The 21,046-nt window shown below is 41.5% G+C and overlaps 1 protein-coding gene across 1 annotated transcript; it reads right to left on the minus strand.

Annotated features, from left to right (window-relative positions):
• Positions 1-6,500: 6,500 nt before the first annotated feature.
• On the minus strand, positions 6,501-17,012 carry klhl14 (kelch-like family member 14). The gene is made up of 8 exons (XM_029525449.1): positions 16,114-17,012; positions 14,092-14,213; positions 9,771-9,860; positions 9,097-9,175; positions 8,622-8,812; positions 8,165-8,323; positions 7,675-7,832; positions 6,501-6,641 (listed from the first exon to the last, which is right to left on the minus strand). The coding sequence occupies exons 1-8, from the start codon at positions 16,989-16,991 to the stop codon at positions 6,501-6,503; spliced, it is 1,818 nt and encodes a 605-aa protein (XP_029381309.1). The 5' UTR covers positions 16,992-17,012.
• Between the last annotated feature and the right edge of the window lie 4,034 nt (positions 17,013-21,046).

Here is a 21,046-nt window from a genome sequence, read left to right on the forward strand (position 1 = left end):
ATCCTTTGCCTGTGAATTTCTTTTATACTCACTCCCACTCCTTCCTGCGGGCCTGCGGCGTGCTCTGGATTTTATGCGCCTGGTGAGCCATGATGATATCCTTCTGCTCCACAAGTCCCCCACGCCGCCGCAACATACCATGGGGGCTCAGAGACCCCGAACCCTGATCGGACGAGACCTCTTCCCGGCCATAAGGCACATCAAAGCTGGCTGCTCGAGGGGGCAGGCCCAGGCACTCCGGGACGGCGTGGGGTACCTGCAGAGAGCTGGAGCGAGCTCCCTGAGCGAGGCCGTGACGGGCGGTGGGGCTGTGCGTCCTCCAGGCCTCGGGCTCAGGGAGGGACAGAGAGGACTGGACATGAGTCTCTCTGGACGGACCACAGCTGGATGGAGAGTGGAGACTGGGTGTGAAGGAGAGTGACTGGTCTGAACTGGTGAGCATCTCTACAGAGGCCAGGCGTTGGTGGCTTCAGCATAACGCTACAAAAGGAGAGACATATAATGAGTTTAGAGAAAGTTGGCAAAAGTACAGTTCGTGAGACACTACTCAGAACATACTCAACTATTTCTGAGCCACCAGTTTGGTGGAGATTTATGTTCCCCGGTTAACATTTTCATTCTACTGCTGTTCAGCTGACACTTTTGTCTCTTGGCTAGTATCTCAACAACTGCCGGACGGATTGTCATGAAATTGTGTGTTCATGTTCTCCAGAGGTTGAATTGAAGTGACATGGATAAATCAATAACTCTCCACTTATCTCCAGGCAGATGGAAAATCTCCCATCAGCCTCAGTATTCATTGGAACGGGAAACATTTGGCCAGCTAAACATCAACACAGAAGCATTGTAATTGTGACCAGTGTGTTAGCACAGCACAGCCTCACAGGCCAGGGCTGTGGTCTGTGGATGAGAAATATATCTCACGTATGCTGATAATTTATGTGTTTGACTACTAAACAGGGTAGCTTGAATTCACCATCAGTCTGGACTACTTTTACAATGCTAAATGATCTCCTCCGCCAGCAGGATCTTTGATAACAGCAGCGCATCATTAGATGAACAAAAGCTCTGAATCAAAAAGCCATGCAGAAATAGTACATGCTATCGTACTTGTGGGCGGAATAAGACTTCGCACAGACAGCTGGTCTAGTAAAAGTGATAAAGAGAGATTTAAAGGAAGGGGGGAGGGGTGTCTCAGCCACATGCTTCGCTTCCAGAAAACTGAACATGATAACAATCCAGTCAAACCTTTACAATGTTGCTGCTTCCACTGTCCGGTTAAGCATGTATGTGTAAGTGGGACAAAGAAATATGGGGGAGATGAGGAGTCAGGTCTGGAAAGCACAGCAAGTTTGAGACAAGGCAGCAAGAGACAGATAAAACAAGGCTGCTTCCACCGAGCTGGAGCTGAGAAAGAAGATGCCTGAGTGTGGGAGCGCTGAAGCAAACGCACGGTGACTCACTCATCAGCGGCAGGGCTCGTCAGACGTGAACTGGACACAGTCTGAGTTGAGCTCTGCCCTTGGACGCGGAAGAGCGCCTGTCTGAAAGCCTGGAGAGGGCACAAGGTCAGCGCACACATTTACACAGGCGCTTTGATTGCAGCTTTGTGCTGCTGATGGGCGGGCTGTCTCTGATTCTTAGCACGGCCGTGCAAGTTCAAAAGATGCGTGATACCTCGAATTTATCAGCCTTTTTTTTTTTGTTTGTTTTGTTTTGCAGCCAGAGCTGTTTGGGGGAAATTACATGTCATGGCACTTATATCACCAGGCAGGCGGCAGGGACAACTCAGATGATATGCTGGGTGGATCCGTGACATCTGGGTTTAAACAAAAACAAAATGAATCATGAATGTCAGCACTGATGAGACAAAGGCATCAATGAAAATCCACATCATCCTTTAAATTCATTAAAGCTTTTCTTTCAGTTCAAATTCCCTTTTCCAGCTCTTGGCTGGGATCCCCTTCGCTTTAATTAAGCTCTGCAGGATCACTGAACAACTGGCAGCCCACTCGTTTGATTTGAGCTGCGGCTGCAGAAATCCACGAAGTGTCCTGATCTCAGGTAACATTAATGAGGAGGCTGTTTCTTCCTTCTTCTGGAGTTGAGTGCACGATACGAGTGAATTTCAGATGAGAAAATAAAACAGCAGAAATCAACGTAGCAGTCACAACAAGTGGAGACGGATGGTGGGAATGTTGAAAAGAAAAAAACGGGATTAATAATGCGGCGATGTCACTGAACTGATGAAATGATTACTGGACCTGACAGCTTTTACCTCCAGCTGAGACGCGCTCCTTCCTCGTCACAGTCCAGGTTTAGCGGCTGGCGGACGGCTTGGCGAGGACTCCCGGAGTGAACATCGCCGCCGGCCGGCTATAAATACCTCGGAGCGTCGGGGAGCGCCGATCACACGGAAGTGAACGACCGCGGGGACCCGGAGCGAGGCTGGGGAACAATCCCGGTCACACGAGCCACTTTTACGGTGCTTCACGGCCAACTTCAGTGACAGAGCAGACTGAAACCTCCCCGGCTGAGGGAAGTTGCTGACCCCGGTCCAGCTGGATCAGGACGCAACATGTTGAGCCAGAGCTGATCCGATCCGTCTGCCACTAGGTGGTGGACTAAAGCCGCACAACCGGGGCACCGCCGGCCACACGTCCCTGAAGCTCCGGCTGAACAATTCCTCAGAAAGAAAAACAGACCTCATTCAAAGTAGATGTTTGCTAAAAACTGTGAGCCGATGGAAGTGATGATTAATGCTGTATATGAAACAACAGTGCTGTTAAAGCAATGCACTTGATCTGTCAAAGGTAAAAAGCCATTTTAATGATACACACCAGCTGTACCATGTGAAAGAACACATCCAAATCTCAGGTTCAGTCTCAGGTAAAGTTCAGCTTTCTTTCAGTTTGAGTTTGAAGCACTAACAGTGTGCATTCTTCCTCACAGTGACATTATACAACTACACAATTTATTAGTATTATTTTCCCTCTTTTGGCTTTTGGCCACAACCCTCCACATCTATCTGGGCTTGGGACCTGGTTGTGGCTGGGGTTTTAACCTCGGGGGCCACTGAGTGGCATTTAACCACACACAAGTAAGAAAACAAGTCTTATTTCTTCTAGCACTGTGTATCTGTTACAAATATTTCAACGGCAAAGTCACAACATCAGTTAGATGTATGTGTTTGTGTTATTTGTATTGAAAAAAAAATGAATAAGAGGTATTTCATCCTATTATTTAAAGGCCACAAACAGTGAGTCATATATCTGTACTATTATAAAAGCACAGCCAAGGACAGGGAATACTTTTCATGTGATTACGCTGCAGCCACTATGGTCCATGTAGTTAATTAAAAGGTCAGCTGTGTTCGTTTAACCAATCCTATTATTCCCTGAGCTGAGGAGGAGGTGTAAGCAGTGGGACTGAGAACAGTGCAGAAACCATCTGCTTCCACCACCACTGAAGGGAAAATGAAGACTTCAAATCCACACACACGCTCCACAGTTGAATTCAGTCTTTGTCTAAACCTCTTCACTTTCTTGACATATCTTTGTCTCAATAAGGATTAAGTTATTCTGTCATCACTCAGTCCACTCAGTTACTGCTGACCGGAGGAAGCGTTCAGATATCTGTTGACTGCAGCATCTCTGTAGCTGTTGTACGGCATGTCTGCAGCGATAATGTGACATGAAGAACACTGAGTAGGTTCTTGTGTCCTGACTGTACTGTGTGAATTAGATATGGATTTATGTAATCTATCCGAATCATCTATGAGAAAATAATTGCTGTCTCCAGGCACATAGCCAAATGGATGCTTGGAGCTCAGACACCAAGCACAGAAAAATACAAAAAAAAAAAAAAAACTAAACAAAACATGCGAATGAACCATTAGGTGTATATATGCGTTGGGGGACACGGATGCTGTTCGGCTCATGAGACAGTTGGTAGTAAATGGTTGGCAGATCAAATCTGGTTTGGCATGAGAGGCTGCCCTGGAGATAAAGATCGAATTTGTTTTGTACACTTGCTGGTTCACATTTCGCAGACTCCAGCTCGGTGTAATGGTTTTAGGTGTTTCAGGCTGAAATGCAGTCTCAAATCTTGTGGGCTGACAGCATGAAGCCAAGTAAGTCTCTGAGAGGCTTAAAGAGGAGAACAAGAGGTGAATTATTCATCTGTAATCCAACCAAAGCAACTAGAGTGGAGTCCTTTTAGCTGAGTACATTTACTCAACTACTGGACTTCAGAAATGTAGGTATTTATTGCTTATTTCAGTATTTTTAATGGCACCTGAATCTTGGCTCCTCCTGGCTGACAACATGGCAGCAGGAACTATTGTACTTCATCGAGCCACATATTCATGACAGTTTTACTTTACAAATTAAGATTACTTTACACAAATTATGTGCCATGCTTACAAAGTATGACTGATACTAATAAACGTAAATGTAATCAAAAGTGACCAAACATCGTGGCCCTGTCTTCTAAAATATATTAGGTGCAATAATTATCACATTTATTCTTAATATTTTTTTATTATTTTTTATATATATTATTGTATTTTAAGGTTTAGACTCCTAGCTGGATAAATCAGGCCTTTAGATTTTACTTTGGCCCCTGACTAACTGTGATTTGTCGCCATTTTCAATTTTTTACAACTCAAACATCAAACAACCAGACAAGAAAATATTCACAGTGAGAGTAATAACGCCAATCTGAAACAAAGTACTTCAAAATTTAAGTCTAACCCAGCGGTCAAGTTGTAGGAATGCATTAACACAAACGCAACCTTTACATGGAAATTTGCTAAGCAGACACCTTCATTTGCACCGCTCACATTAAACTCTAATGAAGTTACTTTTCTTTCTGAGATGTCAAAAACTGAAAACAGTATTTTAATCATCAAGAGTCAATTTATTTTCATATTCTAAAATTCAAAGGACATAACAGGATTTGAGAATAAATCCAAGGTTGAGTGCACAAAAATGTTTCACTGCAAGCGATTATGTACAAGAATGAAATCAACAAATCTGTACAGAATTCAACAGGTACTGCATCAATATTTAGAGTCAACTTTTTGAACCTAATAATGTAGACTAGACTGGACTTAGATTCATTTGTACTTAAGATAATCTTTTCAAGCACATCACATTAATTCATTTACATTTTAGTGAACTTTGTTTGCTGAATTAAAAGTTCACTTTTAGTGCATTAAAGACCACTGTACGCTTGTTTGTTTTTCATACATTTAAGATTAAAATCCCACCACGGTAATGCTAATTGGCCTCAGAAACAGGCCTAATTTGTAAAGGAAAACAAACCAAGCATGTCCCCGCCCTCTGTTTACCCAAACATGCCACCCATAAATACACTGGCTAGCAATTACAATTTGATTGTACCATCATTGTATAATTAATGTGAACATTAGTGCTTCATATGAACATCAGGAATCAATGGTAAATCCTTATCGTTTTGTTTGCAGCATGAAGAATAGTTGCCATGAAGATTTTGGCAAGTTATTTTTTTTTTTATTTTTTTTTTTTTCCTGTCAAGCAGATAACCTGTGAGGAACTCTCTGTTCAACAAGTCATACAGAAACACAACTTTAGCCTTGTGTGTAAATCATTACGATAATTAGTTCAAAATTAGGGCTGGGTGATGCAGATACATCCTTATTACTGTAAGCGCATGATATATTTGTGTTGTTTTTTTTTTTTTTTATTGTTGTTTTTCTACCATGTCCACCTGGTTGCCTCTAACACGAAGTTGCTTTGATCCAACTAAGCTGCTTTAGCTGTATTTTTTTTTTTTTTTTTTTTTTTTAACCTACCACGTCAATTAAACAATGACCACTGCTCCTGTGAAATGTTATAATGTCCCCATTTCCGACATAAAACAGTTGAAGAATGATGCAATCAGGTGACTGAGCGGTTTGGTGCACAGTCCAGAGAAAAATGAGTAACATGAGTGATGAAGAATATTCGTATGCTTTAACCATCACAATTAATGTAACTCACCCAGCCCTAGTTTCACTTCACCCCATAAAAATTTGGGACTGATCACCTTTTCAGTGTCAGTCCATGAAACAACACTGCATTTTGCTGGAATTATGCCTCTACTGAATACAAGATACAATGAATTGGAAAGCTATAATTCAGTTCAACACTATGCGTGCTATCGAAGAGAAGCCAAAAACACTTACTATCAGTTTAAATAAAATCATATATGAAACTGACCTTTTCTCATAACACAGTTGAGTTTAAATACATGAGTTACACAATTTTCTTTTTTTTCTTCTTTTTTTTTCCAAACCTTTAGTAGGGAATAACGAAAGTGCTCTGGGCAAACCTGTAAAAAAATAATTTATACACACCCTCCTCATCTGACTGGAGGGTTCGTCACAAAATTGTTGACAACTGTTTTGCTTATTGATGGTCCTCCCCCCAGTCACTCTGCTGCTTCTTGCCCTCATTGCCCGTTGGTTGGATTAGTTGTCATTTGTTAAAAGGAAGGCAGGCAGGCAGTATGACAGTAGAACAGGCTGGGCCTGCTAAAGGCTCTGCCACCTCTCCCTCCAACTCTGTCCATGTTCCTTTTTCTGGGCTGTAGCAGATGGTAGAAGACTTATAGGCCCCCTGGGAAAACAGGAAATCAAGTCATTTTCTTCATTCCTCTTAGTGTTCTTTGGATTTCTGACTAGGGGATGGAAAAACTCTGTTTTAAATGAGTTGAGATGAATGCATGTGATCAAAAACAGCAGGGACAAAGTCAGCAAGGGAAAAGTGTGGTGATTTTCTATAGCTTGTCCACAAATTCCACGGAAACATCAAAACCAATGAACTGATTATAATGACAAGTATTTCCTCAGTAGCCAGATATAGGTTATTGGTCTGAGCCATAGTGCTCGACAAATACAATTCAAAACACATTAGTAAGCCACTCCTCTTTACTGGGAGAAGAGCACTGGAGTTTATTTTGAGTTTGGTTTTTTTTTTAGTTTTTTTTATTTTATTGTTTTTGAGCTACATACACCACCCAACTGTCTTATGGTAAAAACGCACATTAAATGTGTATTCATTCTCAGATGAAAGTAGCTCCCTCAAATAAATCCCGCAGTAAAAACTGCAGGACCCAGGAAATTATGAAGTCTTTTACAAACATGAAAATATACATTTGAAGGATTTGATTCAGTGAGCCTTTCTGAGTGGCCCCACAAGGGTTGTGCCTATTTTTAATATGAGCAGAACAACATGCACAAAAATGGTCTTAACATTTGTGCTGAATCTTGATCAAAATCTAGAATCTGTTTACATATGCATGATGCTAATAAGGTTTTGGGAGTACCTTGGTTATCTTTTTGTGCAGTTAAACATAAAAACCTGAATGCGGTCCCTAGAGCAGCAGTGTTCAGAATGCTTACGTGCCACCAGGATGCTGTGGCATGTACACCCTTTGTCAGATTTCTGATCATTTCCTGTTACAGAATACAGCGACTGAGATGATAAGAAAGAAACGCACAGAAACCTGGTACCTGCACCTTGTCAACTATTTACATGTACAGTGAGTGTTTGCTCACAAAATGATGTTTATGGTGTGGCATATGGAACATCACAAGCCCCGTCATTTCATGTAAAATAATCTCATTCAGTTTGTAAAAATATACGGTACCATGCTCCAGCTGTAGCCCCCCACGAGGAAGATACTGTCGTCCAGAACAGCACAGCCTGGGCCGCTGCGACCCTCCAGGATCGGTGTCTGCAGGATGTTCCACTGGTCAGCTTTTGGGTCGTAACACTCAACTAACATCACATCTAGATGGGAGAAACCTGTTAGAAGAGGAAGACAACTCAAATTATGTATCCAGCATATCACATGCAGTTTAATATAACCTGCCACTGACATTTCAGTCAGTGGCAGACATCAAAATAAGTTCATGTTAACGTTTATGCAGCCAAAAAAATTTTCTTTTCTATTTTCTCTCAAGGCCTCTTAATAAATCTGTAAGGCTCTACTTTTGCCATGTGTAGGAAATGTAGCAAAATACGGAGGAAATTTTATCAACACAGCACATTTCATTCCTCACTGTAACAAATACTAAAATCAATGTGTTTCAGTAATAATGGCGACTTCTCTTTGTGTGAAACACTCGAGCACTTACCTTTCAAATGGTTTCCACCAATAGCATACAGTCGGTCATTCATTCCAGCCAAGGCATGAATGGCACGCTTTGTGTTCATATCCTGTTTCCTGGCCCACACATCCATTATGGGGTCGTAACAGTAGAGCCAGGACACATACTCTCCATTGTGTACTCCTCCTGCAGGAGGGAACACAGCACTATGTACTTTATTATTGTTACTATTATTGTTGTCCTATAATTGGCATACACTAATTAATGAAAGTTCCTATCTTTTAAAGTATTGATTTATTACTTAACCTAACATTTATCAGGGTTCCCACGTTGAAAGAGATCACAAAAGCTAATGATCTTCTAAACTTTGCTAACAGTAATGTTTTAGTGGATGCATTTACTTGTAGAGACGTTTCACGACACATCACAACATTTCTTTAAAGGAAAACAGGATAATGATGACAGCAAAAGGCTCTCTCCTGACCTGATATGTAGATCTTGCCATTATGCACTGCCCCTGCATGAGCAGCCAGAGGCTGCGGCAGAGACGACACATAGTTCCACTCATTTGTCTCCAAGTTGTAGGACTCCACGCTGGAGAGGTAGCCCGTTTCGTTCCTGCCACCAATCACGTACAGGTGCTTATCCAGGCGGCAGGCAAAGAAACTGGCTCTCCTGAGGGGGAAGTGTCAACCAGACAACATCATTAAACCAGCAACGACAAGATCCATTGAAGGATTTATCTGTGTGAGGTGAACATTGTTCAGGAAGAAGATCTCAACCAAGATTCTCTTTGCATTTGTGATAAGTGAACTGTGACTTGCTATAGGGGTTAGGTTTTTGCCAACATTGAGCAGCTGTTTTCCTGCCAGGGTAATTTACTTATTATCCAAATGATTTATTCCGACAACCTCAGTGCATACTGTGTAACCTCAGACTCGTATAAATATAAGACTCACCTCTCCTGCATGGGGGGCAACTGTATCCAGCTGTTGAATCTGGGATCATATCGGCTGACAAAATTAGTGCTGTGCTTTCCTGCAAAAGAGATAAGAATTTCAATGAAAGCCTCATTAGTTAGTTCAGTAAGGAATTTCTTCAAAGTTTTGGCAGTGCTCACTTCCACTTGGCCAAGGTTTTGTTCTATACCAATAAAATGCACAACTGTGATTGCAAGTATTGAGTTAAAAATAAACCAATGATCTGAAAATCACCACCCACACTTGCTTGTTTTCACTGTTAATATATGGTACTTTCTACTGCAATTAGAGTTAATAAGTGATAGACTAATGCGATTCTGTACAAAAAGCCTTAAATTGTGTCTGATGATGTGTGTTGTGTTGATTTTCACCCTCACTGCTATTCTAACACTTCATTATTATGATACTTGGAGGAATAGAAACCAAAGGACAGCTTTAATGTTTTGATCATTTACAGTCTTTGTTAATTACCATGGTTATTATATCCACAGTTTCAAAAAAACACTCTTGGCACTTCTAAGCTACAAATATTTTAGTGTAGCAAAATAAGGAATTTTTTGCCTCTCCCCCCACAGGATTGGTTTGATTTTAGGAAGAGTGTTTAAAACGAGCTGAGTTTTAAAAAAAACATTCGTTGTGAGACGGTACAGTACCATTGGGGTTCCACTGGTCCTCTCCGCCCAGGAGCAGCAAGAAGTTCTCCACCTCCACCACACAGTGATGGGCACTGTTGTAAGGCATTACTGAATGAGACACAAAAAAGGTGTCAGTCACTGAAACGTGGGAATGGTATAGGTCAGCGACAGGAAAAGAGCAAACTAAGGGAAGAACCTGGCCCTCCAACAAGAATACTAAGCCCCAAGGGAAAAATTCAGTTTTCCCTTTCGTAGTTTACATCAGAATTTATAGATGATTTTATCAAACCCTAGTAGGCTCAAATTTCAAACCGCTTTAATCCCAAAACATCAGCCTTTTTGACAGCAACAACACAATTCTGTATCTCAAACACATATACAGTTGTCAGTTGATGAGAAATACCCACAGAAATGTAGTGCAGTTTCTGAGAGGCGTTGATTCATTGGCCATTTTGGAGGCTGGAGCTTTGTGGTTCAGTTGAATTGTATTATGTTATACAGGCAGATGTTTCTATTATTTTCTTCACCCAATTTATATCAATGAGGGTTGGCTAAAAAACAGAAATGCCTCTCTTATAAGGCAATACAATTCAACAGCACCACAAACTGCATCCTCCAAAATTATCCCACAGTTGAGTGAGCACCTCTCTAAAACAGTTTCAATAAAAATGGAATATTGTAACCTTCATAAAGGAGGATTTATTACAAGATTGTTGTGTTAGACTACACTGGTTTTAGCTCGAGATACCCAATAAACTGCCTAAATACTAATAGGAGTTGCATCGCCCCCAAAAGTAACAATCTTATAAATTAGAATTCAAATAATACTCAAACAAGCATAAACACTTGGCCTGCACTAAAATTACACCATGTTTAACCTTACAGCCGATCCCTGATGTAGACCTACAGGTCTGAACAGTAGATGTTAGTGACAAATAAACAAGGTTCATATTCACAAATATAGAACATCCACAAATGTTTATATTTTTTCTTTAAAAAGCAAGATTTGGACATACAGCACCTCGTTCAGTGATTGCTGTTATTACTCACCACCCAGAGTGTTGTGAGAGTTGATAGGCGGTGTACTCCATGCTGTCATTTCTGTTGTATTAATGTACTCTCAACAACAGTCCAGAGTGTTGCTGATAATGGCACAGCCAAACTTCGATTTCACAATCCTCAGTGAGCATCAGTGTTATATGATTTTTGTTTTGAAACCTTCCATTCATCCATCTACAGGAAGTGATTTCTTGAGGGGAATCAAGCCTGTTGACTCTTAAACTGGAACAAATGAAAGTGCGAGGCAGTGTAAACAGGCTACTCTTTGTTATGAAAATATCTATCCACGTATATCAGTATTTGTGTATCAGATATTGTAAATAACTTTATATTTTGAAGACTTATCTACTGGTGATTACTCAAAGGACTGACTGATAGTGCAGCACAAATTATCAATCTGAAAATCCAGTACACCCAATAAATGTGATCTTTACTATATCATACAGCTCATTATCTTCAGCACAACTTTAGCATAAACAGCTTCAAGCAGCAGCACGACCCCTTGTTTTCCTTTGTGTATGTTTTTGTGCACCTTGCCTCTCTTCCATCTTCTTTTGCTGAAGTGACCCCATTGAGATGTAGAGAAATGGTCTTAGGTGACAGTCATAATGAACATGATCGTGTTCACTCAATAAATCTCAGGCCCGGTGCTTTTTGAGCACAAATCAGTGAAATGTTAAAGCCCACCTGTCTGTCTCCATCAGTCATTTCCACTGTCACCTCCCCACCGCCTGATGGATCACAGTTGCTGCAAAATTAGACAGCCTTGAATCTCATTTCTTTCCTATTGGCCTCTCCCTGCAATCTCACTCTGCCTGGCTGACATGTGCCGGGCCTCTCCATGGGAGGGGAGTCTCAGATAGGAACTAATACTACATACACTAAACACAGCTTTATCTTGAACGAGGGGATTAGGTTGCTTGCCTCCAGTGCACCTCAAAGACGAGTGCCATATGACTGCCAAATTCCCGTACATGCTATTTACATTATCATTCAGTCGGCAGTATATAGGACATGGATGGCTGGCTTTTTATTTGATGTCTAGTGACTTGTACTCATACTAAAAATCATTTCATACCCATGTGAAAAGAAGATTATTGCTTTACAGTATGTCACAGGCTACAGTATGAGGGGCACTGTGGGAGTACTTGGGGCATCTGCCCTGCGTCTACAGGTGCCACAGATACAGGTGAACAGCGGGATGAGTGCTGGGCTATAATAACTGTAGATCACTGTATTAGACTTGTGAAGCGCAAAAAATAAAACCCTCAGCGAAATGATACAACTCTTTCCCCTCTGAGACTTTACTGGGAATTATCACCTGAGAAAAAATACGAAATCGGTCTTTATATTTGTCCCCTTTTCCCTAAATTCACCACAGTCCCCAGGGGGTGAACAGCCAAGGGAGGGCATGATGAGCACGCCCTCCATGAGATGGACGCCATCACTTCAGTCTACAGTGAGCTCTAGGGCTCACTAGAGGGAGTCAGAAACCTCTGCATAGTGGCACAGTCGGGGTTGGTTGAATGACTCCACAGCTAATGCACCACTGCTGCTCGAGCTCTGACGTGCCTTTAAAAACATTGCAATTGCATCCCACTGAGCTGATTTCTTTTGTTCCAGGCCGTTTTGCATGGATGAGGTCAATTTCCACGTGTCAGATTCTAATATCAGGTTAGTTTAAGGAAGAGGAAGAAGAGCATAGTCCAGCATTGTTGCTGAATCTGTGCCTGCCTTTGTCTTGCGTTCGTCCACGCTGCTGTGGGTACACTAGATGGCAAACTTTACACTAGAATCACCGAGCAGCAGATATATCTGACACAACAAGAGGGATCAGATTCTTTCCAAATTGTGTTGATGAATGTCTTAATCAAAGGCTGTCCCTCTCAGGTTTCGCCTCATTGAAAAGTTATGATTGAATGTTAATAATCTTCTATTCCACATCCATTGTGTGGAGGCTACATCAGATGATCACTGATGTGTTAAGGGGATGATTTTGCAGTTTTGTCCCTCCACTTGGCCATGGACCATTTGAGTGTTAACTTTTTAGTTCTGAGTGATGGAAATCCCTATTGACCTTTTGCTTGCTTCAGTTTATACCCAGGAGTGCGAATTTAATGAGAAAATGACAATATAAACACCAGTGGGCTTCAGGCTGTTGTGTATGCATGCCTCCTTCCCTAAAATGCACCCTGAAAGATTTAGACAAACAGGCTGAAATCGCAGAATTAAAAACTCTATAGTGAGAATATCAACCGCCCACGCTGAGGTGAAAGGAAGCAGACTTGTGGCTAATATGTATGAATGGAGAGATGCTGCTGAGATATGACACCGACCAAAACAAAAGGACAAAAACTCGATATGTCCCGCAATGATGATGCAAAGGACAAAGACGCTTTCCCATTAGCTCTTGCTTGACCTTTGCAATATGGCAACAATATAGTGGTGAACCTTAAAAGGTCAAGGAAGACAGAGAAAAAAACCCAGCATGGTACAGCTTATAGAGGTGAGTGCTGAAGGAACAAAGGCTTAAGGCAGCTTCTCTGTCGTCATAACATTTTTTTCAATAGCACTGATTTTTAAATTATGACAACTAGCTTTCAACGTGACATCATGAAATCAATATCTTAAATTGCGTCCTGGTATCAATTCCCGCAGGATTAGAGATACAGTGTTTTATTTTATTACTTTTATTTATTACTTGTATCTATTACTTTTATCTTCCACAGTTTTTGTTTAGTCAATTAAAATCATCATCTATTTTGACTGTGTGCACACATTGCAGCTACTGACCTTATCTGTTGCCATCTGTTTTACCTTACATAAAACTGATAACAATCATGACACCAGATCCCATGCTGTGTATTGGTATGTATGGGGCAATTCATTCCTGTATATTGATCAATGTGAAGAAATAATCAAGCTACATTAAAATGCGGAAATGGAGGAAAGGTGTAATTCATTATTGTTCTATCTCTACTACAATAAATCATTGGATTCAAGTAAATCTCATCATGCATCCTGCCGGCATATTTCAGCAAAAACAAGGGAAACCGGGCATGAAGCTCCACAGTGCTGTGAAGTCACGCTCTGATTAAAAACTTATATTAAAAGTGATAGTGATACATTATTACCTGAAGGATTTAGGGAACTCCTTCCCCTCATTTCTGTGAAAATTAACCTGTGTTAAAGTCATCCATAGGAACAAGAATTTCTCATCATAAAAGCCAAGAACACAAGATGGTTACAAAAAAAGGGCAGCAAAGCCTTTGCAACTCACTTGTGAGGATCTTCCATGTCTTTTTCTCATCGTCGTAGTACTGGACCAAATTGCTGGGGAGACGATCAGGTCCAGGAGGCAAACCACCCACCAGTAACAGCATTCTTTTATTGGAACGGATTCTGTAATGTCAAAAGAAGGAGTGAGTGGACAAGTACTGAGAAACAGAACAAAACAGGTACTGGGCCTTCAAATAAGACATCCAAAGGCCAAAATAAGGATCGTCACCTTTAAATGCTTTATTTAGTTATAGCAGAATTGGCGGTTCTTCGCATTGTGTATTTAGATTTTTCATTTTTCAAATGCCCAGTGAATGAATGAATCTGTGAATTAATGGAAGAGAGTAAATGAAAGGTTAAATGAATAACTGCTCCTTGTCCAAGTACAACTACTAACTCAGGCAATGTGTGGCCACGTTTATTATAATTAACATAAAATTGCTCAACAGTGCACTTATCCTTTTGATGTGTTATTGAACGGTTATTGTACTCTAAAGATATCTTTTCAATTAGCTGTGAAGCGAGGACAATCCTGCAGGGTGCCATGCTGGAGGCTGAAAGCGCAATTGAGTATATAAACCTGCCTATACAATGTCTCCATTTCATTGGCTATGGTGATTCATGTGACATCCCTGAGCCAGTTGTGAGATATTTCCTACTGTTTGTATGTGAAATATAAACTCATAGCTGCACACTTTACTCCACAGTAATGACCATTATCTGGCTCCTAATGGATTTTAACACAAATCTACAATTAATCACAATATGCAGCAAAAAGATTAAGAGTGGCTGGCCTTTATATTTCAGACGCATTCACCTCTTTTTCCGCTTTTTCATATTTTACTTTTTCATGCTTGGGTAAATCACCATTGTCTCGGTACATTCTCCCTGCTACCGGCCCACTCGGAAGTGTTTTGGGGTTATTCATATGCAAATGAGCCCCTGGACATAGATAATAGTGATTAATTGAGAGGAGAGAAACAGCAGCATGTGAAACTAATTATGAGGATTCTGATTCCCTGCTCATTTAGGTCCATATGTGGGAATAGATATGTTATTGGGGTAATGTAGGAAGAGCTGCATGTGAAAAGCTCCTACTTTTAGATTTATTGTGCAAAATTTGAGCTTCAAGTTTCACTTCTCTAATGTGACAGCTTTATTTTTTCCTCTGCTCATAGCCATGCAGAGCAGTTTAAATATTTGAATACTGCTCAAAACATTTTTCAGCCTTGACCATCTAGCTACAGTCAGCTCTGCAAACAAAATATGACAACAGCACTGCCAATCAATCAACTTACTGATAACACCTGTCTGCTCACCAGCCACTTAAAGTGCTGATCGGGACAAACATGGAGGGAGGCCATGCTGCCTGGTCTATTTTTGAGCCAGACAGACGCATTTAACTTGAATAAAAAGGCACCCGGTGATAACTAAATGAAAATAAATGCTGCTCTAAATCCCCTTTGAATATATTACATTTTTTGCTTGTTGCAATATCAGGGCCAGGGTTTTATTTGTAGTTACATCTGAATTGTAAAGTAATTTCGATGTAATTCTAGTAACAATTTAATCACAGCATTTCAAATTGTATTCATGAGACTTCCCAAAAATCAAATGCATAACCTTTATCTAGTTTGTTACATCTTGTCAACACTGATTAGAGAACAATTACACAGATGTGTGGGGAAATAAAGAGTTGTTTTTTTTTTTCTTCATTAAAACATAAAGCAACCCTGTAATTATGCATACAGTGTAGCATAGAGTAGATCAGTCCCCTGACAGGTGGAATCCGTAAACAGGAAACGCCACACAGTCTTCATTAACTGGGCCTCAAACCTCACACCTCTGACTGACCACCTACAATGAGTACATGGTTTGGACGACACAGGTTGTAGGACCAGCACATGAATGAGTGGGCAGTGCTTGACTCTGCAATTTGTTCACATTTAAAAAGTGGGAGGCATTTAATCACCTTCTCCTCTCAAATAGCACTTTGCTGTGTGTGTGTTTGTCTTTTTCTCACCTGCTGGCCATGGTCTGCCTGCAGTGTTGCCTGAAGGGCATCAGGTGGTAGTTCATGGCATCCAGGAGTAGTTTCTGGCACACAGGGTCACTCCTCATGAAGTCAACAGACTGCACCCTCTCCACCAACTCTGGGGCAGGTATAAGGGCAAAGCGCAGCCTCTTCATCAGGTCTGGCGCATAGTGCATGCGAGTCTCCCGGTCATGCTCCAGCCAGAGGACTGACATCTGGAAGAGAGCCAGCTCCGACTCCACTGGGGGTGGCAGAGCATCTAGCATGGCACACATCTCCTCAAAGTTCAGCAAGAGCACATCCTCCACCAGGTACTTGTTGGCCAGCTTCTTGGTCTCATCCAGTCCATGGAGTGCAGCAATCTTGCAAATCTGCTTGTAGTTCTGCACAGAGATTTGATCGTTGAGGAACTGCACACTGAGTTTGGTAATCTGGGGGATGTTGAGGATCTTGCTGACTGACAGCACCTCTTCCACCGTGTCCAGGGAAAGAGTCACGTTGGCAGTGTAGAGGTACTCCAGCACTAATCGCAGTCCAATTGAGGAACAGCCCTGGAGTACCAGGTTATTGATGGGCCTGGCACTGGGGGTCACCAGCTTGTCATCGGGAGAGGACGAGGGGGTCCCACTGCTGCCCTGGTCCCCTTTGCTCCCCTCATTGTTGATTACATGCTGGGAGGAGAAGAGGGATCTGAAATACTGGGAGCAGGATGCCAGCACAGCTTTGTGGCAGTGGAACTGCTGTCCCTGGGCAGTGAGAGTCACATCACAGAAAAGCTGTTTTCTCCACAGGAGGTTGAGCCCATGCAGCAGGGTGTCACTGTGTGTTGGGTCAAAGGTGGATGTTCTATCACCCGATCTGGACATGACTTCCTGACTGTGAACGCCACCTAGGCAACAAATAAATCATGCAAGCCATTTACCTCAGGTCATTTATTTTGCACAACACACGTAGCCCCTTTAAAAAAAAAAAAAAAAAAAAAAAAAGGCGCCCGTCAGTCAACTATTACAACAGAAAACGACGTCTGGAATAAGTTATTGAGCAGATCGCCCTTCCGTCCGGCGGGGGGGTAACCAAAGCTGCCATGCCAGCCGGCGACAATCGACATCCAACACGGCTTCTGTCGCTTTCAACTTTGAGCTCTGGTCGTAAAGCAGCAAACAAAAACGCAGTAGTTCCCACAGCGTGCCGCTCTTTTTCATTCTTAACTGGAGAACCAGATGGTTTTAAATGGAGGCTGAGGTTTGAAGGGCGCTGTCAAAACAAAAAAACGGAGGATACGGAGATGCTGCAACGCTTTTCTCCCCCCCCCCCCCCCAAAACCCCAACTCCCCCCTCACCCCCCCCCCCCCCCCACCTCCATCCACCATCCACCTCCTCCTCCACCTCCTCCCACCTCTCGGCTCCGTAACGCGGCTGAAGTTGTCGGATCAGGGGGGGAAAAAAGACAAGAGCCACCGGTGGACGGATAACATGCAGCATTCATCCAACACTTATCCGTCCTGTCCCTCTGCACGGCCCCCCACCTCCTCCAGCAACGAGGACATTTGCACATCGCACGGATTTTTTTTTTTTTTTTTTTTTTTTTGTATTATTTTTTTTTTAACGGAGTCATACAAAAGCAATTAGTTTGTCTCCGAGCCGTCAGCAGCGATCTGGGTGCGTTTGGCTTTTTTTTTTTTTTTTTTTTTTTTTTTTTTTTTTTGTAGTCGACCTGAGTTACGCGGAAATGAGTATCGAAAAAATATCCGGCGAAACGCAGCTTTCGGTAAAGTTCAATGTAAAATGCATCCGTAAATGTTTCCCGGGCGGAACAAAAAAAGCGATTTCTATGTGCGTGATGTGTGCAAACTTGACACAAGCGTGCGGTAACGTTGTCGCCAGATTCACTAAAAGCGCCTGTCACAACTAAATGATGTGAGCAGCTCGAGCCTGAGAAGGAGCCAAACTTACCTGACTTCAGCTCTTGGCACACACAACAAAAAAAAAGAAAGTAAGCTCCAGGTTCCCCCCAAAAAATAATCTCACTTGAATTTTCCTTTGTTCTCCTTTTAAGAAGTGTCCTTTCCTTTAAAAAAAAAAAAAGTCTATGGTCGGTGGTGTCTCAAAATAACCATTGATTCCAACTCATAAAGTCACTATTTCAGGTTATTTGTTGACGTTGATCATTTGTTCTTCTGAATTAACAAGAAGTGTGTGAGTGTGTGAGAGGGAGCTGTGCTTTCTGCAAGAGAAGAAGAAGAAGAAATATACGTGTGACAAATTATGCTACCAAGAAACAACACATCATTATCCTTGGGCCTGGGGCTCAGTGAGTCGTAACGAGAGTAATAGGAAATCCACGGTTGGGGAGAGAAACGGTCGTGCATGGCCGGTGGAGAGAGACCATGCAGGGGTATGGATGCTGGAGAGACTCGCAAAATTATGGCTCAAGGCTATTGTAAAAACTGTCGAGCGTAAATGACTGCGATTTCAAACATCTATGGAAGAAAGAAAAGAGAAAGGGGGAGAAAAACCGAGTCTTTCCCTCGCTGTTATAGAGAGAACCGTCAAGTTTTAGTGCGCATTGCTAATTAGTCAATTTCTCTCTGCCTTCACAGCCCGACGACTTTGCTGCTGAGCTGAAACTGCTAATTTCTGGGACCAGCCTTTTTTTGGCTGTGAACTGGATGGATGAATGGCTTGTCTCGCACAAATGACAAAAAGCCCCTGCCTTAATCTCCATCGCCAAAATAACCCCTCATCTCATTCTGCTCCTGCTAGTCCTTCAAAAGAAGGTGCTCTACACAAACTCAAGTTTTGCATCTGTGTTACATAAATACTACATACGGCACAACACTGCCTGTGTTTATAATGTTGAATTAGAAAAGGATGAAAAGCTCCTTTTCTCCCAATTTTACGTGAGAAAAGCACCAGGCACCAAACCATACAACACCAAAGACAACGCATAATTAAAGTGGTGCAAAGTTAAAACAAACAAACAAACAAACACAATATATATCAAAAACCCAACATGCAGAACAGATAGTCCAAGACAATATGCTGTACTTTCATGGGCTAATTTCTTGTCTGATCGGGTTGTTGTTTCGCAACCTGGAGGCCGAGCTGCAGGCCTGTAAACACAAAGGGTGGGAACCTAATACACCACCCATCGGTGCACAGTGGTGTGTTGTATATTTAGATTTCACACTTTCTCCTCCCAGACCCTTAGTAGCTTTCAAAGACATGGCAGGAATAAAAAAAAAAAAAACAAAAAACAAAAACAGACAGATCTCTTGTTGTCTTACGTGACTCTCTACTTGACCTTATGGGTTACATCTGACACTCTATCACTACCTAGCTGTGAGCTTTGGTGGGAGTTTTACTCCTGTAACATTGTGCTTGTTTGAATCACTCTGCTCAGCTCTGTACAGATGCTTTATGGGGTCTGCATGTCTTACTCCATCATTCCCATTCTTGGATACAATGACATTTACTCTCATTATCCAAATTAGGATGGTATCCTTCCTGTGACCCTGCACATGTATAATCAGGTGATGCCATCCTGATCATTAGGAGGTTGACAATGGATGGTTATGAGTTGTAGAAAAAATATACTTGGAAATTCAATCAAACACAGTTAGATATGACTTATTAGGACAGAATATAACTGCCAATTAAGTAAAGAGCTCAATTAGAGCAAAAAAGAAAAAAAGGAAAAAACTTGGATGCAGGACTCCCATGGGACCAGAAGTGACAGATACCTCACAAGTTATGAAATGACAGATAAGGATAAATGGGTTTGTTCATGTACTATGAAATAGAGCAACACCATGCTACAGTTGAAGCAATAGCAGGCCACATATAGGTAGCACTTTTAATAGATGAAACCAGAACATTGTTTGATGTCTGAGTGTTTGACAAGCATGCATATCCTCCACTTGTAGTTATACTGAACAAATTCATTCTACATGAACTGTGGGAGATGACTGATTAGATTGTGCACTGCATCCCAAATAATTATCATCACTGAAGGAAAACTATAATACTGTAGTATTAATTAGTGGTTTGAAACCACTAAGAAAACCATTTGTATTGTTGTTTAATGTTATTATTGTGTTGCCTCATTTTCAAAGCACTCGTCACTGCTCTGCATTACAGTAGTTCACTTTATTTCACTTCGCAGTCACATACTGTTATCGTTACTTGCTCCCAGTTAGCACTACATTACCCAAGTCTCGAGCGAGCTATTCTAACGCAATAAAATGACCATTTCCAACTCTTTCAGCTCTTTGTAGCAACTCAGTCTCCTGAGGCCACTGGTCTTCAGATTGCAGGGCGTTTATGGTTGTAAGTTGTTGCAGTGTGCAGAAGGAGGGGGGGGGGTCATCAGATAAGAGAAGAATTTCTAGACTAATTAAACCCTTTGAGACAAAGAATCACACTACAGTGATTTACAACTCTCTGTACCAGTTAACCCGACTCATATTTATCTGTCATATTACTCAGATACCATATCTACCTCTATGGGCAAAAAGTCTTTACATTTTTTATTTTTTTTTTTCCTCTTTATTATACTGGGAAGACAAGAGGGTGAGATATTCGAGTAAACAGCAACCGTAAAATAAGATTTAAATACTGTAGTTCACAATAATATTAGTTTTCAAGGATATAACTGCTAAAAAACTGTCCAAAAATACTGCAGTCAATGACAATCTACTCCAAACAGTGCAGTGGCATAATAAGCTCCTTATTTTACCCTTCGGCTGCACAACTTTCCATCTAAGGGTAACATTTCAACACATTCTGTCATCATTTACAATACTGCAATTGTGTGCATATAACAATACATAAAAATACAACGAAACAACAGAAACTGTAGACATTATTGTGGCCTTGAATAACTGATTAAAGAGTGAGCATTTAATCTAATCAGTGCAAT

This window comes from Echeneis naucrates, chromosome 17 (assembly GCF_900963305.1).
Source record: "Echeneis naucrates chromosome 17, fEcheNa1.1, whole genome shotgun sequence".
Lineage (NCBI taxonomy): Eukaryota > Metazoa > Chordata > Actinopteri > Carangiformes > Echeneidae > Echeneis > Echeneis naucrates.